General features: G+C 58.3%; 1 protein-coding gene across 1 annotated transcript; it reads left to right on the forward strand.

Annotated features, from left to right (window-relative positions):
- Positions 1-18,516, forward strand: GAA (glucosidase alpha, acid). Its single transcript, XM_024205940.1, has 20 exons — positions 1-82; positions 792-1,433; positions 1,699-1,844; positions 2,613-2,778; positions 3,626-3,722; positions 4,045-4,164; positions 4,642-4,760; positions 4,984-5,115; positions 5,911-6,021; positions 6,504-6,617; positions 6,802-6,886; positions 7,516-7,633; positions 8,783-8,916; positions 10,534-10,685; positions 12,113-12,261; positions 12,504-12,645; positions 13,007-13,105; positions 14,758-14,922; positions 16,154-16,306; positions 17,614-18,516. The coding sequence occupies exons 2-20, from the start codon at positions 849-851 to the stop codon at positions 17,671-17,673; spliced, it is 2,847 nt and encodes a 948-aa protein (XP_024061708.1). The 5' UTR covers positions 1-82; positions 792-848; the 3' UTR covers positions 17,674-18,516.
- The last annotated feature ends 6,158 nt before the right edge of the window (positions 18,517-24,674 follow it).

Below are 24,674 nucleotides of genomic sequence, written 5' to 3' on the forward strand. Positions count from 1 at the left end.
CCAGCTGACTGCCTGCTCACGTGATCGCAGGGGCGCTCCGGCCCCGATCCCGACCCCGTCCTGCATTGGGGAGCGGACCCAGGTACGGGGCTGTGGGGAGCGGGGTCCCCCCCCAGCCGGGCTCGGGGCAGGGGAGCGGGGACATCCCCCCCCCCGCCAGCGATGGGGCGGGGAGCGTCTCCACTGGTCTTCCCTAGCCACCGGCACGGGCCGTTTTGCCTCGCTGGTGCCCTGGGAGCAGAGACCCCTGGTGCGGGGCCCTTGGCATCACAAGAACGGCCAGACCGGGTCAGCCCAAAGGTCCATCCAGCCCAGTGTCCTGTCTGCCGACAGTGGCCAATGCCAGGTGCCCCAGAGGGAGTGAACCTAACAGGCAATGATCAAGTGATCTCTCTCCTGCCATCCATCTCCACCCTCTGACAAACAGAGGCTAGGGACACCATTCCTTACCCGTCCTGGCTAATAGCCATTAATGGACTTAACCTCCATGAATTTATCCAGTTCTCTTTTAAACCCTGTTATAGTCCTAGCCTTCACAACCTCCTCAGGCAAGGAGTTCCACAAGTTGACTGTGCGCTGCGTGAAGATGTGGTGGGGCTTGATTGTTCTGTTCATCTGTAACTTTCACTCTATGCATCTGAAGAAGTGAGGTTTTTACCCACGAAAGCTTATGCCCAAATAAATCTGTTAGTCTTTAAGGTGCCACCAGACTCCTTGCTGTTCACTCGGAGACTCCCACTCGACCTTCATGTGTAAAATCTGACTGCGGGCTTCTCCCTGTCCCCATCTAGCTGGCTGCCTGGACGGGCTCTCCTGTGCTGGAGGGGCACTTGCTCACCAGCCCCGCGATGCCCCCAGTGAGACTGAAGCAGGCAGAGAATTTCCCCAGCTGCCAGGCTTCCTGCACCGTGCTGCAGGTGTCTGTCATCAGTATTGCTGCTCTGCTCGCAACAGTTGCCCTACACACCATCTTCAATGTCCATGAAGTCATTGTGGCTGCTGCGAGCCTCGGAGACCCCCCGGGGCCAGAGACAACCCACCGATCCGGTAGCGCTAATGGAGAAGGGCGGACGTGGTATCGGAGGTGGGCAGGGCAACTGGAGACCCCAGGCGCTGCTGCGTCAGGGCCCTTGCGCTGTGACCGCTCTCCAGATAGCCGGTTTGACTGTGCACCTGAGAAGCTTCTCTCCAGAGCAGAGTGCGAGGCTCGGGGCTGCTGCTACGTCCCGGTTTCCTCTAGGGGCCCTGCGATTTGGCAGCCCTGGTGTTTCTTCCCACCCAGCTACCCCAGTTACAAGGTGGAGAACCTGAGTGCCACAGAGACAGGTTACACTGCCCGCCTGACCCGCACTGTGCCCACCTTCTTCCCAGAAGACATCATGGTTCTGCGGCTGGATGTGGCGTTTGAGACGGAGGGCAGGCTCCACTTCACGGTCAGTAGGTGCTTTAGCCAGCCGCAATGGGGCTCAGGCTGCAGGAGTCACTAGCTGTGGTGCTGGGTGAGGGGTGTGCGCAGAACAGTGAGTTTCTGGCCAGAGCCCATATGCATTACTTCCCTTGCTGAGCAGTTCTCGGAGCTGGGTTTTCTGCCCTTCGGGGTGACTGGTGGCCTACAAGCCATTGGGTCAACCTCATAGTTTACTATAATGTCACTTGCTCCAGCCTGTAAAGCTCTCTCGGTCTCTCCTTTTCTCGCAGCTCAGGGATCCAGCAAACAAACGCTATGAAGTGCCACTTGAAACCCCAAAAGCGAGAGGCCAAATCGCCTCTAAACTGTACAGCGTGCAGTTCTCAGCTGACCCCTTTGGCCTGATGGTATTCCGGGAATCCAGCGGGCAGGTTCTGTAAGTGCTTCCACCCTCCTGTAACAAAATATTCCCCTCTGACTCACCCCCTTCCGGAGCCTGGGCCCAGCCACCCCCAAAGGTGGGGATGGAGCTACAAGTGGGAAGTGTCATTACTGCCCAGCTGTAATCAGAGTAACTTTCTCATTGCCCCCCCGGGATACCTGGTCCTTGGCTTTGTGTTGTCGCTACCTCACTTGACTTACTCTCCCGCAAGAGACAGACAGGCAGCTGCAGCTGTACCTGCCTCTTATGCCACAGCTGCCCTGGGAAGAGGCGGTTCCACTGGCATCAGGAACTGGCCAGGCCCACAGGGCAGTTATCTGGGTTTTGTGGACCAGGTGCCAGGATGAAGTGATGGAAGCAGAGGCAGCATCTTGCTGTCAGTGAGTTTCCTGTTTTCATCGTACCTGAATCCATCGCTTGTGTTGACTAAGGCACCAGGTGACTCAATGCCTTGCCTGGGGTGAGGCAGTGGTTCTAGGCCTCAGCTGGGGTTTGGGGCCCTGGCTCCCCACTCCCTTGCTGCTCCCCCCTGTTCAATTCACAGCTGGGGAAATGACTGCACTTCCTGTGATCACACCCGATTCCAGCTGGAAGCTTTAGTTTTCTCCTTTCCCGAGTAGCTGCCGTTTCCCTGGCTTAGAGGCTCCTTCCTCTGCCTGGTATCTAGCATGTGGCGGCTTGAAGGTCTGTCTGGGTGGAAGAGCTCAGCTCCCTGTGGGATTTGCTGTCTGCCTTCAGGGAGTCTCCATTTCTCTTTGGCAGGTTGAACACCACAGTTGCTCCCCTCTTCTTTGCTGACCAGTTCCTCCAGATCTCCACCTCCCTGCCCTCCCATTTCATCTCTGGCTTGGGGGAGCACCTGACCTCACTCGCCCTCAACGTCAATTGGACCAAAGTCACCCTTTGGAATCGGGACATGGCGCCCACGGTAAGGGATAACAGTGAAGTCCTGCTTAGTAATGACTCAGCTTCGCATGCAGGGCCAGGCAGGAAGGCCGGAGGCCCATTGTGAGTGTCCCTGCGATGTTAATATGGGCTGTCAGCTCCAGGTGTTTCTCTCGACCCCACTTCCAGGTCTCTTACTCTCAAATGAATGTTACATTTTTTGAGGTTTCTCTCAAGCCTGAGCTCTGTGGGATAGCGCTTGGCGCCCAGCCTGGCAGTGGGATGCTGGTGCTCTTGTTCCCATAGTTAGGGTTTAGGGTCCCTGGATTCAGCTCTCGGACACTCAGGAGTGTCTCTTCTGCAAATGCAGGTGAGCTTGGCCCCATCAGCCTAATGCTTTTCACAGCCTGGTTCCAGTCCCTCGGGAGATCTCTCCCTGGGCAAGCTTACTTCTCTGTGCCACCTACCAGCAACCCAGCTGTGTACAATAGGGAGCCTGGGGACTGTCCCGCGTGTCACACGCTCCCTGATTCTCACCCTGCTGCCAGGGCTAAGAGCGTGTTTTATAGCCAGCAGGGAGAGTTTGGGGCTGTAGGAGAGTGAGCCGCGTCAGCACAGAGCGCTCGCTCGGCTTTCTATAAGTCCCCATTGCTGCCTGCTACTAAAGAGCAGCAAGAATCCGAGGCAGGATGTGTGGCTGGCGCCATGGGAGCTCCCCGCACTGGGGCCCTGACTTTGTCACCATGATGTGAATGCCCAGCAGGTGAGCCCTGAAAATCGGGGATGTGAAGCTACCCAGCTGTGCGCCCAGCCCTGCGCTGGCCGGGAGGATGGGCCGGCTGCTGCATTGCCCGAGTATCACTGACACTATATGCTCTGCTGTACATTAGCCTTACGCCAATCTCTATGGCTCTCACCCGTTCTACCTGGTGATGGAGGATGGCGGCTTGGCCCATGGAGTCTTCCTGCTGAACAGCAACGCCATGGGTACGTGCCTTGCTACCAGCCACTCCTGCTTTTACTGTGAACGGCTTGGGGGAAGCCGGCCGGCTAACAAGCCCTCAGAGGGGTTTGAGGTCAGCGGCTTGGATTCAGGGACTGCATTTCCTCCTGTGTCATTACACCTGCCCACGGCTAGTGCGGATGAGCAGAGACATCCAGGAGACTTGTGGGAGTTGCTCCACGTGTGGTTGGCTGCTGGTCTCGGCAGCTTTTGTGGTTGTAGGGGGAAGGCACCTGTTGTTGGACGTGGCTGGACCGATGCTCCCGGGCTGTGTTCTCAGCCAGGTTGCTCCTTTTTTCCTTGCAGATGTGGTGCTGCAGCCGAGCCCAGCCCTGACGTGGAGAACAACAGGCGGCATTCTGGATTTCTACGTCTTCCTGGGCCCTGACCCCAAGAGTGTGGTCCGGCAGTACCTGGATGTCATCGGTAGGGTGTTGGGAGGAGCCGCCTTCCTGCTCCTCTAGCCTCTGGGAGAGGAACTGGGCCTTGCCCTGATGCTGCTTTTGTTGGGAGCAAACAGTAGAGCTGCGAGTCTCCTGGCTGGGCTGGGCAGCCTGTACAGGGCACGAGCGGCTTCACAGCTGGTAAACAGTTTGCTTCCTCCTTTGCCCAGTGCATCAGGAGTGTCCATGCTGGGGCCTCGGCTTCTAAAGCAAAGTCCAGCTCCGTCCCGACAGCTGTTCCCCCGAGCATGCTGGGGGGGGCAAGGGCCCACATCACTGGCTCTGAAGGCCACTGTGTCCCTTTTGCTGCTTGCTGTGGGTGGAGGCAGGTGCCAGTGGGTGGCCGTCAGTCAGGACCCTGCTCTCAGGGTAGCAGGAGAGGAGGCTGCCGAGTGAATTGGGTTTAATCAGTTTCCACATCTCTGGGCTACTCTCAAATCTGCTTCCTCCTAACTTCCAGGGTACCCGTTCATGCCCCCCTACTGGGGCCTGGGATTCCACTTGTGCCGCTGGGGCTACTCCTCCACCGCTGCGACCCGGCAGGCTGTGAAGAACATGACAGCAGCACAGTTCCCCTTGGTAGGTCTGGTTCTCGTCTGGGACAGGCTGCGTCCCCCGGCAGCAGCACCTCTGGCTGTGGAGCCATGAAATGAGCCAGCTCAAGGCCGCTGCTGAGCCAGACAGCAAGGGGGTGGGGAGTAGGGCGACGCCGCCAAGTGGCCATGGTGGGTGGGTCGCCAGGCGGTGTGTGGCTGGGGCTTGTCCCAGTCCCTCTCTGACACTGGGGTCTCGGCCTTTGCAGGATGTGCAATGGAACGACCTAGATTATACAGACGCCAAGAGAGACTTCACCTTCAACAAGAACAACTTCAAGGACTATCCGGACATGGTGCGGGAGTTCCACCGAAGCGGCCGGAGGTACGTCATGATCGTGGTAAGTGAAGCCCTGAACGCCAGCCCCCTGTTCTCTCACCTCTGGATGGTTGGCCCCAGGACTCTGCTCTTTGCCCCGTCATACCGTGTCCTCTCTTTGCCACCTTCCCCTTCAGTTGTGGGGATTTGGGAATCAAACGTGCCGCAGCCCGAGTGGTGACTTGGGTTTGGCTGCCAGGGCTCAGGCTGGCGCATCGCCAACACACGATTTTTGGTGATGGTTGAATGCCCCTGGAGAGGGGACCAGTGGAACCTCAGAACGTGGAGTAAACCAGCTCTGAAATACCCCTTCTTCTCCTCATGCCCTGTTGAGAGTCCGTTTCCTTGCTGCTTGTTCTGGTCCATGGCACGGAGTGCCCGGGTGGGGGGGGTTGTAGCTGGCAGGAGTTAGCTTCAGTTGTTGGGCTGATCCTGTTTCTGAAGACCAGGCCGAGGCAAGGAAAGCAGACGATGGGAACGTGGGTTGTGCTTCGCTTGTGGAGACGTTGCCGATGCGGCATGTGAGTCACGCAGTGACCCTGGTAAAGCAAAGAACTTGGTAATCTCCCTGAAACCTGCTGCTCAGCAGTTCCTTGAGTTCAGTTTGCACCACGTCCTCAGGCTCCATCCGGGCCTTCTGCTCACCAGCGCCTGTCTCGCCCTTCGGTGGCGCTGTGCTGTAACCAAGGGTTGGGTTCCGCCTGGGGACCTACTCACAGGCTCTGGGGAATCGCATTCGTCTCTCTCCGAGGGCGTGATGTTTCTCTCATTCCCCTTCTCACCGATCCATTAGCTGCTCACGTTTCTTCCCCATCAGGATCCAGCAATCAGCAGCTCGGGGCCCCCCGGCAGCTACAAACCCTACGACGATGGGCTGAAGCGAGGGGTGTTCATCCGAAATGCAACAGGGCAGCCTCTGGTTGGGAAAGTGAGTCCTGGGCCTGGAGCGGGAGATGAGTCAATGTCAGTGCTGAAACCAGGGGGTCTCCGGGGGGTGGATGAAGATGTTAAAGCCCAGAGCCCATGTCCCACTGGTGTCAAACCTCCCAGTCTGTGTTCTGGGTTGAGTGGAGCCCTGGCCACCTCCCAGTGTCGCCAGCCAAAGCAGAGACCTTCTTCCCCAGGGAGGAGGAGTCTCTTTCTCTCTCTCTCAGAACTCATGGAACGTGTTCCCTGCCATCACTGGAGGCCCTTGACCCTGCCCCACAGCCCGTTCCACTCTCCTTAGCATGGGGCACTGAGGGCAGCAGCCATTGAGCAGAGAGGGAGAGGGTTGGAGACTGTCTAGATGACCAGAGTCATGCTGACAAGTGTGGCTCCAGTGGTGTTCGAGTCCAGGAACGTGGTGTGAGATAGGGTTGGGGGGTGAGTAACTGAGCCCCCTCAATTGCTTCTTCCTTTGCCTCCCAGGTATGGCCTGGCCCGACCGTCTTCCCAGACTTCACTAACCCAGAGACTCACCAGTGGTGGCACGACATGGTGCAGGAGTTCCATGACCAGGTGCCCTTCGACGGCATGTGGATTGTGAGTGGCTTCCCTCTCTCGACCCTGCTGGGACCCAGGGCACCTGGAGCAGGCTGGGGATTTGGAGCTGGAGCCCGGGGGGGGGGGGGGGGGGGGGAGGGTGGTGCTGGATCCACAATACTTCTGATTCCCTGCACGTCTGCCAGCATCCTGGTCCAGAGACGAGAGTCCCTTCTCTTGCCAGGACATGAACGAGCCATCCAACTTCGTGGCGGGCTCCTTGGACGGCTGCCCCAACAACAAACTGGAAAACCCACCCTATGTGCCAGGTAAGGAACTGCGGGCAAAGAGCCTTCTGCTGGCAAATGCGGGGGCAAGAGAGCCTGGAGTCCCTGCACCCCAGCAGCAGCTGACCTTGCTATCGAACTAACGTCCTGGAGGAGTCCAGGCACGCGGCCCCCTGCTCTCCGGCGCTGCACCAAGCCTGTGTGTGAAGGAGACGCGGGCGTCCGTTGCAGAAGAGCAGGGAAGGAGCTGGAGGCTGCACGATGACGCAAACCTGGGTCGGGTCTCGGGGAGGCTGAGCTGGGAGACTCGCAGAGTCCAGGCTGGTTCCTGTTCTCTCTGCTCGGGCAGCTGGAGGCGGAGTCCAGAGACCTGGGGCAGTAATTGCAAAAGCGCCGCTGTAGCCCTAGGAGTGCTGATGGTCAATTCCCCTTTCCCTGGTGGCGACGTGCCCATCTGCAGGAGAACGGGATGCCAGAGAAGCCTTCAGCTGCCCTCAGGAGTTGCCAGGAGCCCCCTGGGCCTGAGGCCGCATGGCGCTGGCACCCCTGAAGCAGCATGGGGGCTGAGGACTCGTGCTCAGCCCGCCAGGGTGTGTTCCCTGCAGGCGCAGGGCTGCTCCGGCCAGGCTGCCTGGAGCCCTGTGACTCATCCGTTCCCTCTCTCCTTGCAGGTGTCCTGGGGGGCAGCCTGCGAGCAGGGACCATCTGTGCCTCCAGCCAGCAGTACCTGTCCTCGCACTACAACCTCCACAGTCTGTACGGGCTGACGGAGGCCATCGCTTCCCACGAGTACGTCTGGCGCTGACCGCAGGCTCCTGAAGAGGGGACAACGCGGCGGGCGGGCGGGCGGCAGGTTGGCTCCTCGGAATCTGCTCAGTGCTGGGGGCCAGCCCGTGGGAGCCCTGGGGGCGGGGGGCTCCCGGGGCTGCTGCTGCAGGGCTGACTGCAGGTGCGACGGGTTCGAGCTGCGGCCTTTCACTGACTGGAAGCTGTGGCAGCCAGCCGTGATGTGCCCCCAGGAGAGACGCTTCACTGCAGCTTTGTGCAAGTGGCCAGATGCATTATGGGTGCTTCCCCATCCGCTGCCGGCCACTCCTGGACTGTGGCCCATTGCTCTGGCCTTGTGTGGCAGGAGGCTGGATGGGTGGAGGTATGGCAGGAGCTGTTCCCAGCCCTCTGGCCTCCTGGTCCATTTATTGGGAGAGTTTCCTCCAGTGTCTGAAGTCCTCATTTTACCTGTGCAGGTTTTCTGCTGATCTGCTTCCCCCGCACCCTGCCCTGCCCTGAGATATGCCCAAGCCCCTCTGCTCCCCTGGCATGACAGGCCCAGAAATGTCCTGTGCACTCTGAGTTGCCAACACTAGGGGGACATGTTAACTGCTTCAAGCCTCTCGGGTGCTGTGCAACTCGATCTTCTGAGTCCCAGAGCTGGTGGCCCGTGGAGAAGAGCGTTGGCTGTCTCTGAGCTGACGTGCGTCCGCTGGAGCCAGCGGGCTCAGGCTGCGCCCTCCTACAGGGCTGTGATCCTGCGCGCAGGGCTGGGGAGCTGTCAGCTGAATTCCTGAGATGGACAGAAGGGAGCGCGAAGGGCCCAGCTTGCAAAGGGTCCCCCTGGCCAGCATCCCCTGCCCTGGGTAAGGCTGGCTCCAGTGTGTTAGGCTGAGAGCTGTTGGCAAGCAGCTGCCCCATTTGCCTGCACCCCGGGGTTCCACGGTGCTTGGGCAGGTTTATAGGAGGTGAGTCCATTGCACGCCCTACACAGGGCGTCTGCCTTGATGAGTCTCAAGTTTGCCCCATTGGCAGGGGCTTATGCTGTAGGTGGCCGAATCCCTGTCCCCCGCCGGCTGAGCCGCGCTGGGTGCTGGGAGGGGACGGATGCTTGTGCTGAGCTGGGAGACTCCTGCTGCTGGCCTGACTCGTCTGTTTCCTTTCCCCAAGTGCGCTGGTGAGGGTACGAGGGAAGCGCCCTTTCGTGATCTCGCGGTCAACCTTTGCGGGTCACGGCCGCTTCGCTGGCCACTGGACTGGGGACGTCCGGAGCAGCTGGGAGCAGCTGTATTACTCTATCCCAGGTATCTCCGTCACTGTTCAGGTGTCCTGTGCCACAGCCCTGCCCTGACCCCTCTAGGCCCCTTCCCTTCCCTGCCATGTCAGCTAACCCCCTGACAGCGTCCGGGAGCCCCTGCTCCTCCTGCCCTGTGCAGTGAGCTCGGCAGTCATTTAATAACTTGATGTTGCCTAGCACCAATCTCTAGGTGCCTTCCTGCTGCATTTCAGATGCAGTCATGTATGCCCAGTAAATCTCCGCAGGGCGCACCACTCCAAAGCATAACCCCCCCGCGCCACCCCCTGCCATCGGCCTGCCTGCCCCAGGAGGGCTGGGGGAAATGGAGGGTACTTGTGACATGCCCTGGGGCTCGGGAGATGGGACTGTGTCAGGCCAAGAGAATAGGTGAGGCCAAGCCGAGGCCTCTGGCTGAGAGCATCCTTCGAGCAGCTCCCTTCCGTTTAGGCAGGGATGGGCGTGTGGTGAAATCACCTGCCACAGCAGAGCTCAGTTGCAGAGGTAAGTCCCAGGGGAAGCCTGTCTTCTAGAATACAGGGTCGTGACTGCCTGGGTTCATCAATCTGCACTGGTCACTGGGATTTCCTAGCACTGATGTGGGCCCGAGAACCTCCCCTCTCTGGGGTCTGCTGCTGTCCTTACTCCTTCCCCTCGCACCCCCGGTCAGGGGTGTTGTCCCTGCTCCGTTCGCTCTGCTCCCATTGAACTGGGCAGCCTGCCCCAGTGACGCGTGGCGGAGCGGCTGGGACATGCCCTGTGGATTTGGTGCTAACGTAGCAAGGGTGGAGCTCACCGAGGGCTCTCACAAGCAGGATGTGTTCCCAGAGCCAGGGAGGAGATGGGGTTAAAGGGGCCCTGGCCATCCCAGCTCCTCCCAGGCCATGATGTGATGTGCCCCTTTGGAGAGTCGCCACAGCGTGGTGGATCCCCTCTATCTTGTTCAAGGAAGGAGGATGTGTATCTCGGAGCTGGGACAGCGAGAGGATGTGTATGATGGATACCCTCTGGGCATGGTGGACTGGGGCTGTATGCAGAGAACCCGGTTGCAGGGGAATTTGCCTGATGAAAGGTTTTTCCTCTGAGGCTGCAGGGAGGAGAGGAACTACTTGGTATTGCCAGTTCCTCTCCTAACTCTGGGCCCCGCAATAATCCTCATCTCTCCCTCTGCCCCATGATGTGTCTTGTGCCAGAGGCAGCCAGCCCGGAGACGCAGCATGTTGTTTCCCATGACACAACCTTCTGCTAGAGCAGTGAGCTTGGGGCCCTGTCTGCAGCTTCTCCATCTCCTTCTCTGTCTTCCCCTCACCCCTTCCTGGGACTGTGGGTCTCTCCCCAGCAGCCCCACCATCAGACCAGCAAGATGGGCAGTTCCCACTGTTGATCTTCCTTGGGTTAATAGACTGGCAGCTGGGAGAGCTGCATGGTGGCTGAGAGCAGCCTCTTCCCATAGCTGATGTGCCACGACCACAGGTGTCATCTCTGGTTCTGTCCCCCAGGCACGAGTCCGCTCCAGTCCCCCTGTGGACAGGGGGAGTGATGGGCATTTGCACCAGGCCCCTCCAGCCTGCCCGGGGTCACAGCGTTATTCTCCATGCTTCAGAGACTGTGTTTCCCCCTTTCCCAGAGGTGCTGCTCTTCAACCTGTACGGGGTGCCGCTGGTTGGGGCGGACATCTGCGGCTTTCTGGGTGACACCTCTGAGGAGCTGTGCGTACGCTGGACCCAGCTGGGCGCCTTCTATCCCTTCATGCGGAACCACAACGACCACGGCAGCAAGGTGAGGGCAGGCAGGAGCCCGGGGCCTGTGTGAGGCGCGCCGGAGGGAATCTCATGGCCAAGCCGGACTCCTCTGGCAAAACCCGGTTCTTCCTTCTCAGCCAGTGGTGATTCCGGGGAGCTGGAGGAGTGTGTGTGTGGGGAGGGGTGGCGGGGGGGGGGGAGGGGATGTGACCAGGGAGGGGGACAGAACCGAGTCCTGGCAAGGGGTGTGTGTGTGTGGCCGAAAGGAGACCTGGAGAGATGGGGTGCAGGTCTGTGCCCTGTGTGGCTGCTCTGCTGGATAAGGCGCCCGGAAGGGCTCCTCCACAGAGCGTTTCCAGGCTAGTCTCACGTTAAATGTTGGGAAGCCGATGGGGACTGATGCTGATCTCAGGACTGGGACTCAGGAGATCTGGGTCCCGCTGCCGGCCTGGTCACTGATGTGCTGTGTCCCCTCTCCTGGGCCTCAATTCCGCACTCGGACCATCGGGCAACACGGGCCTCTGCCCCTTGTTACCTGCACAAAATTCTCTGTTACTCGCGCTCTCTAGCGGCACCCCCCCCACCCTGTTCCTGGGGCTCGGGGTGTAACCTTACGCTCTGTGGGTTTGCAGGGTCTTTTACCAGTGAAAGAGCCTTACACAGTATTCTTCTCCTAAACCTCTCTTTATTAACCATTACCAAACCAGACTGCGCATGCTACATGCACAATGCTCACCACTCCCAATAAGGCAGATGAGCTTTGGCCTGCTGGCCAGTCAGGATCAAGTCGTCTGGGGACTCCTGCTTCTGCATGGTGCTAGCAGGATGTTGAGGTCTGGCTGCTCTGATCCTGGGCTGTGTCCTGATCTTGGAAGTTCCCAAGAACTTCCTTTTGGACCCCAGTTTATATAGTGAAACTTGAGTCTTGCTTAGCTGTACCTTAACCAATCATTTTACTACAATTTTACTAACCAATCCTAACAAAATTCTCTAACCAATCCTACCCCAGCACCTTAATTAATTTACACCTAGCAAAATTAATTATGTAACAGACAGAAACAATCAAAGAAGCAGACAGACCATACAGACAAACCATAGATAGTGGGGACAAAACAATAAAGAAATGAGGATTTCACAACCACAGCTATTGATAAGTGATTTAGATGCTGTCAAACTAAGTTTTCTTTAACCACCTTAAGATCTGTTTCTTTATCTGGTGATAGTGGGTGCTCCTAGGACAGGATTGCCTTCCTAACAGCCTGATATGACATGATTTTAATGTAATTTAGGTGGAATGTGAGGGTGTGACTTCCTGCTTCTCAGCTCAAGGCTGCTGCTCTCCTAACATGGCCGCAGACAAAGGCCTTGGGCTTTACAGTATGGCTACAGGAAAAGGCCTGATTCTTACAGTGGGATCTGCCTGCACCCTCCTAGTTTCTTAGCTGGACTCCTCCTCTCTCGTAGCCCCAGGAGCCGTACGCCTTCAGCCCTGCAGCCCAGGAGGCCATGAGGAAGGCCCTCGTCCTGCGATACTCGCTGCTGCCGTATCTCTACACCCTCTTCCACAAGGCCCACTCTGCGGGGGAGACGGTAGCACGACCCCTCTTCCTGGAGTGAGCATCCTACCGGGCCCACAGCAGGGAGGATGGGTTTGTCTGGGTGTCTGATCGGGGGCTGGGGGCATGGCACGGGGATTGGCACATGCCACTATTCAGTCCAGTGCATGGGTTGGCGTAGCACAGCTGCCACTGTTCCAGTCGTCGTCCCCCAGCAGGAGGTACCTGGGCCGGGAGGGCTCTGAAGATGCAGTGTACTCGGTGTTACAATACATGCTTCACCCGGATCCATTCTGCAGGTTTCCCACAGACCCGAACACCCTGAGTGTTGACCGCCAGTTCATGTGGGGAGCAGGACTCCTCATCACGCCAGTGCTAGAGGCAGGGAAGACCAAAGTCAGCGGCTACTTCCCCATAGAGACTTGGTATAACCTGATGGCAGTAAGTACGCGGTACAGCCGGTGCTCTTTGGAATAATGTGGGTTCTTGGCCTTCCACCAGCAAACAGCCGGGTGTGTAGCCGTCGCTGTAAGCTAACTCTGGTCTGGTCTCGTCTCCCTCCGTTCCTAAATGCGCAGCTCCCCCATCACATCCTAGCAGGTGTCTGTTAGTGCAGTTCCTGCTTGGCCTGGCTTTCCCTGCATGCTGCTGGCTTCCCGGGAACCTCCATCCCCAGATGAATGCCAGGTACCTCCCCGTTCATAGCGTTTGCAAGGCCTCTGATGTTTGGCTTGATTGGGCTTAGCTGATGAGCTGTGCCATGGGGTGTAATGACTTCCTCTCTCTATCTGTTGCTCTTCAGGGCTCCGTCATCCACAGCAAGGGCCAATGGGTCCTCTTACCAGCTCCACTGGACACCATTAATGTCCATGTGCGGGCAGGACACATCCTACCTCTGCAAGTGAGTCTCTTCTGAACCATTGCCATGTGGCACAAGTAACCATTTCCCTCTCCAGCGTAATCCCGGTTCCCCCAATCCCTTCGCTGAGGCACCAGTCACAGGTGGTGTGACTTTCATCACCTGTTTGCACCTTGTGTCTGAGGTTTTCTGGTGAAGGTGCACGCAGCTTCGAGCATCAATCAGCTTATGAACTGCAGGGCTGGGGATGTTTGCAGAAGATGTGGGATCAGAATGGTGTCAGAGAAAGGGCCTTACAGGTGGAGGGATTCTTATGAGAAGGTTAAGAGTTAAATCTGAGGAGTCCTGCTATATATCCCAGCATGCAAGAAATGGAAGGGAGAAAAAGGAGGAATTATTTAGTATCATAAAGGGCAGTGAGGCAAAAATATCCAAGGCTTCCTTGCTAAAATGAACCTTAATGAAATAGTTAAGCTTTTGCATGGCAGTCATCCTTAGGTTTCAGAGTCAACACCTTGTTGAGATGAATGGGGCAGCTAACAACTCTCAGCTGTTGTTTCAATCTGTCTTCACTCAGGCTTTCTGTTTCACATTTCCAAAACTCTTTGCAACCACGAAGGCTAGAAACATCTAACTTTGAATTGAAAGCTTAGGTTCTGGCGCTGATTCCATGGTGGCAGAGTGCACGAGGCCTGAGTGTAACTGGGGCTAAGAGAGAAGCGATGGAAGATGGAGGACAAAAGACTGGGCATCTGCAAGAGGTTCCAGACTGGGAACAGAGTGTCCCCCGGGCTTTTCTTTGAATTGACGGGACAGTGGGCTCTGGCCTGGGAATGCTGTTCAGGGCCATTCGCTGTCACGCTGCTTGTTAGTACCAGAGTGGGGGAAATCGAAGTTATTCAGGGCACCTGGCACGCTTGGCGATATGACATGACTACCCAGTGCCAGCTTCTAAAATGTACCCCGAGGAAAGGGCATGTTAGCTGCTTAGCCTAGCGCCAGCTCAGGGTAGAGACGCTGCTTCGTGTCAGCCATGTGACAAGCTGCAGGTTGCAGAATAAGCTGTGCAAACACAGATTTTAGTTCCCTGCACAAGCGTGAGTTGCTCAATGGGCCGGGAATGCGTGGGCTGTGCCTGCTGCCCTGGGCAGGGTGTGTCAGCCCGCAGGTTCGCCCTCGGGCAGTCAGCCTCGCTGAGGGATTCGGCTTCTTAGTGACACTCATCCTGGCCAGTGTGTCATGGTTTCAGGACTGGGCGCCCATCCTGCTGGTGAGCAGCACCCCCCTCATTGGCCATTCCCTCCATGGCGTTTCTGCCTTTCTGAGGTTGAAGCTCTGAACTCCTCCAGAGGGGCAATGCTGGGGGTTCTGTAGGAGGGGATGCAGTTTGGGTCATGCCCCAAGGACCTCCTGCCTACCAAATTGCTAAGTGTATTGGCCCTGATCTTCAGGACCTGCCCTGCTTCCTTAGGCTGGGAGTCCCGAAGTGCCTGTTATAAACTGGGGCTGTTGCTACACTAGCCCCGTCTGGAGAGTTGGGTGCGTTGGGGTCAGGCAGTGAGGGACCTCCCACCTAAGGGTGACTGGCAGGAGATGTACCATTTATATCCGGGACCCGGCCGGCAGCTGCTTGAGGCCATCCCTGGGAAGTACTTTGTACAGAACCCCTCTAACTGCTGGCTGCATCTCCCTAGGAGCCTGGCCTCACGACCACCGAGAGCCGGAAGAAGGGCATGGCCCTGGTCGTGGCCCTGACCATGGCTGGGGTTGCCAGAGGCGACCTGTTCTGGGATGACGGTGAGAGCCTGCTGACGTTTGAGAAGGGCGACTACACTCAAATCCTCTTCCTGGCCACGAACGTGAGTCTGGCGGGGAGGTGGGGAGGGATGCGAAGAGTGACGTCTGCCCTGTGCTGGGGGATGCGGATGGTGCCCTGCCGCTAGCGAGAACCAGGGAGCTTTCCAGGGCCTCCTGGGGTGTACTGCAGAGGTGCGACCTGCTGAGACTGAAGCCTCACCATGAAGTGCTAAATCCTGAGCCTTGGCTTGCCTGCTAGGAGCTGTGCTTTCTGCACGAGTTGGTGCAGTCTAGTCTCCTGCGTTGGCGCCTCCCAGCTGTACCTGGAGGGGGAGGGGGGAGGCTGTTCCCAGCAGGGGCTGTCCCTTCCGAAGCACTCCGCACAGCCAAGCAGAAGGTGGTTTCTCTCGAGTTTTCCCGGAGAGCGAGTGGCACTTGCTGGTCCCCTCTCCCCGACCCAGGTGCTGAGCCTCCCTGGCTGTCCTGGCAAGGCGGCTGTTGAATGGCACAGCAGGGGCGTGGGCACTGCCTGTCTCCTCACTCTGATGAAGGACTCTGCCACTCCCTAATGGCTGCAGAGCCCAGAACAGTCTGTGCCCGGTGGTGCTGGCTGTGCCCTGCAGACTAGAAAAATCAAAGGAAGCCGCTGAGGCTGGACTCAAGTCTGGGATTTTCCCACAGCCGGAGGCAGGCTCTGTGGATGTGGCTACTTTAGACCCTGGCTTCCATTTCTGGCCAGCACCATAGGTTAGTGAGACGCCTGGAAAGTACCTGGTGACAGAGCTTCCTTCTGCTTGGCTTGTCCCTGTGCCCTGGGATGTCCCCGTCCTGGAGAACGAGGCCCCCTACAGCAAGCCGTATAAATAGGGTATCTTGTGTACGAGGTGCCTGGCTCTGGGGCAGAGCCGCAAACTGTGTGACGGGGGGAACAGAGCAACGTTACCCCAGTGCGAGATCTCGTATGGCGTAGCTGTTGAGACCGTCCCTCCCTCTCGGGCTGGGTGTGGGCTGCCTCCCTCCCCCAGGAGGGTCTGTGCCCAGGAGAAGGCGGAGCACGGATCAGGGCATGCTCCTCCTGCCTGACTCTCCAGGGAAATTGGCTTGGGTTTGATGTCACGCTGTCACCTGGGCAGGAGACCCACCAGCTCCACCTCAGGACTTTGCTGTAGCATCAGAGGGGAGGAGCAGGTGGGCTGAGGAGGGAGTCCCGGTACAAGCCAACCTGGCTGGAGGGGGAATGTCAGCTGGCTTGGAGACCGTACCTGGGGGAACAAACTCTCCCTTCTGTTGCAGGGTGTGCTGCTGAGTGAGTTGGTGCGGGTGAACAGCCAGGTGGACGGGCTGTTGCTGCAGGAGGTGACCGTGCTGGGTGTCCCCAGCCCGCCCCAGAGGGTTCTAGCTAACGGCATCCCTGTCTCCGATTTCTCCTACAATGCAGACACCAAGGTAAAGACACCTGCGCTTCCTGCCTCGTTGCTCTTGTGCTTATTCTGAGGGCTGCAAAATAGACGGCTCGTTCCTGTCCTTGGAAAGGGGAGGCTGCCTGCTCTGGCTGGGGGACCCCAGGGATCACTGCCACCAGGGAGAGCAGTCACAGAGCAGCATCCTGCCCTGGCAGCTGGGGGGAGAGGGACAAGGAGCGAGGTCAGCCTGGATTCTGAGGGTGCGGGGGGGGAGAGTTCTTTAAAAGTGGCCTGAACAAAGCTCAGGAGAATAGAACAATCTAGGGCCCCTCCAGCTCTGAATCCCGGGAGTCTCTGTGGGAGGGGAGGGGCCTGGAAAGGGTGGAGGAGACGTGGAGACCCCAGGGAGCATGTGGCAGAATCGGTCTTGATGCTGTGTCATTACTGGGGGTCACCCTTGCTGCTGCTGTTTGCTGTGGAAGTGGTGGGCTGTGGGGATCCTTGTGGGGGGTTGTCGGAGTGTGGGGGGACACAAGGCCCTGCACCCCCGGCTTCCTGCGATCCACCATGACTCTCAGCCAGCCAGCAAAGCAGAAGGTTTATTAGACGACAGGAACACAGTCCAAGACAGGTCTTGCAGGTACAGACAACAGGACCCCCTCAGTTAGGTCCATCTTGGGGGTGGGGGCGGGAAAGGGAGGCCAGAGCCCATCTGGGCTCCCCTCCATTTTCCCAGCCAGCTCCAAACTGAAACTCCCTCCAGCGTCTCTCACTCAGCCTCGCTCTGGCTCCTCCCCCAGCCTTTGTCCAGTTTCCCGGGCAGAGGTGTCACCTGGCCTCCAACCCCCCTCCTGGGTTCTCATGTTACATGCTCAGGTATCTTCCCTCAAGGAAAGTCTCCCATCCCCCCCAATGGAGACAGTCCCAGCCAAACTCCCCTGCAACCTTCCCAGGTCCATACTCCTCACTCAGCATTCAAAGAACGCATTAAGCACAGTCCCACTTCGTCACAGGGGGCCTCGAGAGCTGAGGGGGATGAGAGCAAGGGTTCTCTGGGAATCGCTTTGGAGATCTCGGCAGCGAATGAGATGCCTTCTCTAGGGGCTGGAAGGGTGCCCCAGGGAGCGTTCTCTAGACCTCTATAGGACGATTACACCCCCTGCGCCCCATAGCTAGAGCGTCTCCAGGATTCTCCCCCAAGGCAGTGTTCGGGGTGTGCCCTCCTGGGGGCAGAGGGTATTCACAGTGCCCTGGCGCAGTTGTTGCGGATGGAGGGCAGGTCCCCAAACAAGCTGTTACCAGCCACCCCGCCCCCGGAGGCTGACAGGGAGCTCCCCTTTGTCTCCTCAGATCCTGATGATCCCGCTCTCTCTCCCAATGGGGGCGCAGTTCATGGTCACCTGGGCCTGAGCCACGGTGGGACGCCTGCCTGTTTCTGCTCCTCTGCACTCTGGTGAAAGAAACAAGTCGTCAGTAAATGCAATGCAGTTGCTCCCTGCTGCCTTCCCCGTAGGAGCAGACTGTCCTGTGGCCTCCGGGGGCGCAGGGATGAGGTCCGGGGAAGCTAGCCGCATTTCTAGCTTAACTCGGGTGTTCTGGGGTTGAAAGTTCGTGGCTCTTGGGTGCTTAGGTGAAGGCTGTGGATCTGCAGAACCAGCCGAGAGCTCCTTGCCACAGCTGCCCCCAGCAGTGCTGCACGGGTGTATTGGCTGCTTCTGCACTGGGGGCTTGATCCAGCTACTGTTTAAGCCAGTGGCCGAACTCCCATTCACTTCAATGGAGCAGGGCTGGGTCCTAGAGGAGGAGGGGAACCAAACTTCAAATCACTTCCCAAGTGGGCGGCACAGGCACTAAGGGAAGGAAGCAGAGTGCTCAGCGTCTACAAAGACAATCAGCTGCAGTTTCTAAAGCCATTAACCTTCCCGAGGCTCGAACACGTGGGAGCCAGGCAGAGGTTCCAGCTGCGTTTGGCAGTGACTGGGTCTCCTGTGGTGATGGCAGAGCTGGGACCCTTGTTAATACAGGACTTGCACTGTGCCAAATGGGTGTGCAGCTTGGAGCTTGCTGGGGGCAGGCGGAGGGTCTGTCTCCTGGTCTGAAAGCAAAGGAGACACCTTGGTTTAAGGCTTGAGAGCTGCAGGGCCTGCCCCAGAATGTGCTTGTGAGGATGCTTGCTGGGGTGCAGTGGTTCTCAACCTATTTACCATTGTGGGCTGCAGCCAATACTACCCGTATGGCCCTGAGGATGTCACGTGGGCCGCAGCTGTGTGCTGAGTGGGCGCAGGTTGAGAACCACTGCTGGGGTGAATGCGGGGGGAGTGCCTTCCCCTGCTGTGTCTGTGCATTGGGCATGCCCTGGATGTGGGGCGTTGTCCACTTGGCCTAGAGAAGCGCAGACGGACGGGCTGTGGATGATCTCGTCACTGTGCAGTGGAGCTTCCTGCTCTTCTTGGGGGATTTATTGCTAATAAAGGGCCACCGTGAACGTTCTTTTGACCTTGGCTCGTGCGGACTTTGTGTGCGGAGTCAGATGGTTCATTGGTGCCAGGAGGTGACTTGGTCCCCAGGCTCCCTGGGGGCAGATGCTTGGCTTCTCCCCAGGACTCTCCTCTCCTAGCCGGCCCCACATATGGCATTTTTTTCAACTTACGCAAGGTGCCTATTGTGAATCGCTGTCCCATGCTCACAGCGGGAGGGAGCCCTGTCTGCCCACCAGGAGAACCGCTCCCCAGCCTCCGGCTGCTGGCAGCACAGGCGCTCCGCGAGCTCGCTCTTTCCCCCTGCAGACTACCACGTTACACACCCCACGTTGTTACACCCGCGGGCCCCGTCCCCTGTCTTCCGGGACACCCGCAGTGTGCACTGGGCCGCTGCCTCCGTGGAAGCAGTGCAGCTCAGCTTTCTGTTTTCGCCTCCGTTCAGCGCTCTCCTTAGCACCAGGCACGTACGCGGGGCTACGGTCAAACCACATAGACGTGCATTTCACAAAGCTTGGGATAAAGATTTAAATAAAAGCAAGTGTGAGGGTTTGGCAACAGGTAAAAGATAAACATAAATGCCGTCTGTAGCCCATGCTTGTTAACAGGTTCCTTTCCTGCCTGGTAAGGTGTTTCTCACCGAATGGGCCGTTTCTGCAGCGCGTGTCCAGTCCCGAGAGCTGACACACACAGGGCCGTTAGGATCAAAAGCCCAGAGGATGCTTCGCTCTGACGGTGAAGAACTGGAATTCATCACTTACATAAATCCCCCCAGCTCGCTGCATTCCTGACCCTCATCCACCCAGAGTCTGCACTGAACTTCGTGTTGCAGCTGGCAGTACCGGGCATCTGATATTTCAAAGTCAAATGTGGATCAGGCTCTAAGCTCCTAATGTTTGGTTAAATATCCCCTTAAGCTCTCCCCCGTGCTGTGGGAGCTGTACCGTGGTTCCTGTTCATTTGTCAGAGCAGACATTGTGCTCAGCACGGTGAAGACGGAGAGAAAAACCAGTCCCTACCCCAAGGGCCTTAGTGTCTACAAGACAAACACCCTGGGTCGCAGGGGATGGAAGTTGCCGGGACGTGGGTTCTTCGCTGGGAGGGTGAAGGCACAGTGCTGGAGATGCGTGTGTAATAACGGAGATGAATTTGCGTCATGAGTCGTAGCTAGGTAATGCACATGAGGTCACTGAACTCACAGCAGCCACCAGTCTGTTCCCCAACTCCTTCCTGCGCAGCCACTCAACTTCCTACCATTTGCCCTTGTGCAGAAGCACTAAAGAATGTAAAAAAAACCCTGACTACCTTTCTCTGGGGCTCCTTGGCTCCCCGCCCTAGCTTTTCAGCGATTATATCCCCGCTGTTGAGTTCTATTGTTTCACTCAAAATCCCTAGAGATGGGGTCATCTCCTCTCTCCACCCGGTTATGAGAGTACTAACGCCCCTATTACCTTCATCCCTCCCATAGGGCGAGGGCAAGATGGCTCCAGCGAAGCTGTGGGAAATGCTGTACTGAGCTGGAGAAAGTGGGGGAGGGAGGGAAATGAAGCCCAGTGAACCTTTTATTGGCCCAGAGTAAAATCCGCTGCAAACAGACCTTGTTCCCCAAAAGCAATTCCACTAGACCCTGCCCGGGAGCCCATGCTCACCAGGTAACAGCCTGTCCTCAACGACTCTGCCAAGGCGCCGGGACAGGCAGGACTATTCTGGTCTGCTTTGACGGGAAGATCCCGCTAAGAAACCAATTGCTCTGGATCCCTCTGGCAGGTTTCAATGAGCAACTCTAGGTGCCTGTGTTGTTGTTGGTTCGCTGGCACAGATTCCACCCTGGCATGGTGCCATCTCTTATTTTGTCTGTCGCAACTCAGGATTTCCAGTAAGTAACTTGACCTGCCCTACGCCACGGGGGCAGAGCAACTCTCGGGAGTTCCAGATGACGCCGAGTGGGATTTCCCCACCTGCCCGGCATTCCTGGGGTTGGGGCAAGTCTAGCTGGAATGGGCTGTCCTCACCCCGGTGGGCTGCTTTAGTTAACCCCATTCTCTCTGGCACGGGAGTGAGGGAAACGATTATTGCAGAAGGGAGTCGGGGACTTGAAAATCAAGTTTCTGTCTATAAATTCTCGGCCTAGTAATGTCTAGAGTGGGGTCGTGCTGAGCTGCCTTTGCCAGGCTGGTGCCTGTTGAGCACTGTACAGGTGTGCAGCAAGGGGCAGCCCTTGTTTTCTGTGTGATTCCCCCTCTCACGCATTCGCTTCCTGTGCATTGGGCAGCGCTTGGTGCAGTCAGTTTCACTGTGGTGTCGATGGTCGGATGCACTTCCTGGCTCATGGCAGCGTGACACCACGGGAGCTCCCCGGCAGGCTCTTACGTGGGCAGCGGCAGAGCTGAGCTGTGTGTGCACAGACAAGCACCAGCCAGCAGGTTGGGTGGTGGTGCTCTCCGGCATTGTACAGGGCAGCGGGGAGGGGAAGGGGCCGGTAACAGCTGACGCCCTAGAATCCTACAGCAAGGGAGCTCCCCCCACCCCAAAATAGGAATTTTTTGCAAGTAGTTAAAAAAAAAAATCATGGGGCGAGTCCCATCCCCGAAGCTGTGCGTGATGAGACTCTTCCGGCCGTGTCCCAGGAATGCCAGAGGGGGAGCGGTGTCGTCGCCTGGGCCAAGTTCACAGCTTGCTGCATAAGTAGGGGGGTGGCGAAGTCTTTCCCACAGGAAGGAGTCTGAGCTGGCGAACAGGCCCATAAATACGTGTGACGCGCACTGTAGCGGAATGGGAGAAGTGGGGACCTCAACGGAAACTCCATTGCACTGTGACCCTGAATGTAGCCTGGGAGTCCTGTACGTGGCTGCTGCCCCAGTGCCCGCGGGGCTGGGGCTAGATGAACTGCGGTGTCATGTGAGGACAATCGTGGAACCTGGCTGAACTTCCTGTTTTAAAGTCCCAGCCAGCCCAGGCCTTGCTGCTGCTCCAGCATCATCTGCCGGCTGGAATCCCTGAGGAGATAACCTGCCAATAGGTGCTGCCTATTCCCGTAGCGATGGGAGGTCCAGCACAAGTTCCTTCTCGGCTCTTGATTGACCAAAGTAGTCAAGGCCTCTGCTCATTTCACCCCCGCCCCTCACTGATAAATTAAATAACAGCAGTCTCGGGGGGGAGAGCCCCCCATTAGCTCTCTGCCATGCTGGACAGGGACTGTCTATCCCACTGTTAGTTCAGCTTGCCTGGGAGGAAACAGGCCCTGCTTGCTGGCTGCCTCTGAATGGGCAAATGCCTCATCTCCCTTGGAGGACCCAGCCCTCTTGACAAACCTGCTTTGCAGCCGATTGTTCCTCCAGTATCACTTGCTGCCACGGCCCCAGAGCCTAAACACACGCGGCTCAGCGCAGACACCCAGCTGGGGACAGGTAGGGCTGCCAGCACCTTGGCTTCTGCTTCTGCTCTCTTGGAGCTCAGGTGGGAAGGCGGCTGGTTAACGGGGCCAGTTTGCTCTGCGAGAGGAGGCTGGGGGCAAAGGTCACAGGGCTTGCAGCGGCTGGAGGGGCAGAGCTGGTCCAGGAGCCGAGGGACGCTCCCTCACTGGGCCCAGAGCATCCCACCTGGGAGAAGAGACCCTTCCTCTTCAGCCCCACAGCACTTTACACCGGCAGTGGCCTGGGCAATGGCCATCGCTCTCCCGTTGTAGGGGGCGGGGGGTGAAATGAAGGCCCAAGGTCAGTCAGTGATTCGGGACAGAGCTGAGTACAGCCCCGCTGTCCCGGTTCCCAGTCCTCGTGCTGCAGAGTTCTCGCGCGTTCCAGTGTTCAGGGAACTAACCTCCTCACCTAGCCGCTCCGGCTCGGTGTCTCACTGCGCCGAGATCGCGAGGGGAGAATCCCTCGGCACCAGCCTGAGCCACGAGCCCTTTGACTCTCAGCCCTCCCCCCAGCTCCGGTTCTAACTCGAGCATCTCCAAGCCCATCCCGCCTTGGAGAGCTGGAGCTTGAAGCCTTTAAACCCTGATTTGAGGATGTCAGAGGCCGGGCTCTACTGCAGGAGGGCTGGGTGGGGTTCTGGGGCCTGCGCTGTGCCGGGGGTCAGCCTAGATGATCACAAAGGTCCCTTCTGACCTTAAAGTCTGAGCGTCTGAGCCTGCTGGTTTCCTGGTTGCCTTGAGGAGAGGCCGAGTCTTTCCTGCCGTGCAGAGCTTCCGCGTTTGACTCCTGCAAAGTGTCATTGGGAAACAGGGGTCATTGACTAAACATGTTTAAAGGGGTCTGGCTTGGGAGGGGCGGGGGCTGATTGATGTTTGTAAAGTGCTCGGTAAGCCTGTGGGCAACCCCCGTCCACCTGAGCGTGGGGGCAGGCACACGGGTACCGGCATGTCCGTGCGTAAGGAGACACTCAGCTACAGATCATTGGATGTACTCCTCGCCCCGTGACACCCCCAGCCTGAAGACTGCTGGCTGCTGAGCAAAACAAAGGATTATGCCAGGGCTTCTTGGCACTCCTCCGAACAGCTGCTGGGCCCTGGAACCCAACCTCCTAGGCAGAGACTCCCACAGTTATTCCTGGAATGAGGAACCAGGAGGAGGCCAAGTTTGGAGCCCTGCTGCTGCCCGACGGGTGTCTCCCAAGGCCAAGTGTGAGTTTAAAGAGCAAAAGGCCTGGGTGAAAGCAGGGGAGGCCGCCTCCTTACTGCTGTGCTGGCGCTCGGCCTGTGTGGGCATTGCTAGCTTGGAAGGTGCCCTGCGCAGGCTAGGGGCAAGGCTGGGTTTGTGGCCCTGCGAGCTAGCGGAAGGTCGGGGCTGGCCTGCCCTGGCTTTGCTGGAGGACTGTTGGGAGCCGCAGGAGATGAGCATTGTGAGCTCCCGCGGTTATGGAGAGGCGGGGGAGGGGGGTCTCTTTTCAGCCTCGTGCTCCTGGAGCACTGAGGGTGAGTGGGCGTCACCAGCACGTGCAGTGACGGTTCTGGTATCGGTGCGAAGGCATGGCCACATGCACGACAGCCAATAACACCTTTACTTCCAAGTGCTTCACACAGGGGCCTGCCTACAAAAACTCCTCACTCAGATGCCCGGCGGAGCGGAGCTGCCCTCACCAGCTCCCAGCAGCTTTGGACAGGAAGAGAAATGGCCTATTGGCTAGAGCCATGGAGGGAGGCAGGACGTGAGGTCTAACTTCTCCTGGCCCTTGCTCCACCCCCATGGCTCCACCTGCACCTTCACGGTCCGGGCACAGCCCCTCGCTTGGCCTGCTCTCCCAGGCCTGCTGCTTTCCCTGCACGGCTCCTGCGTGGGGCCGCAGAGGCTCTGGCTGGGTCTCTTCCCCCCGCCCCCCTTTGGCTCAGCTCTCCCAGCCAGGGAGCAGGGAGCCAGCTCTGAGCAGGGCAGTTCCCAGGGTTCAGAGGGGGGTGAGCAGGCCTGCTTCCTCCATCTTATCCATCGTCACGCGACGCAGCCCCCGAGGCCTTTGAGTGGGGCCCAGGCTGGCCCAGGGCAAGCGCCACTGCACCAGCAGCCAGGGCTGGGCTGTGCTCATCCCCCTGGCTGGCGCCAGCCCCCGGGTTCCTTGTCTGCCCTGCTACAGATACCAGCCAAGGCTCGTGCGTGTAAAGGGTTTTTGTCCCTGCTCCTGAGGAGAGGCGTTTCCCTCCCCACTGGATTTTGTGCCCCTCTGAGCCCAGGGGAAATCACCGGCTGGGACCCACCCATGCCCTGTGCGAGGGACCCACGCACCGGAGCAGCAGCCCCTCTAGCACTGCAGAGCCGCGTTCCTGCTCCACGCGACCCCAGCCCGGCACTGATGGCCGCAGGAGGGGAAGAGGGAAACCACACTGGTGTGTTCAGTCCATCTCCTGTGTCCCAGGTGTGGGCAGGGACCCTTTCCCCGAGGGAGCAAGGGGGTGAGACCAGGGCTATGGGGCCGTGGGGGGTGAGGACAGGAATGCAGGGT

The sequence above is a fragment of the Terrapene carolina genome, unplaced genomic scaffold, assembly GCF_002925995.2.
Source record: "Terrapene carolina triunguis isolate 2854851 unplaced genomic scaffold, T_m_triunguis-2.0 Scaffold192, whole genome shotgun sequence".
In the NCBI taxonomy this organism is placed as follows: domain Eukaryota; kingdom Metazoa; phylum Chordata; order Testudines; family Emydidae; genus Terrapene; species Terrapene triunguis.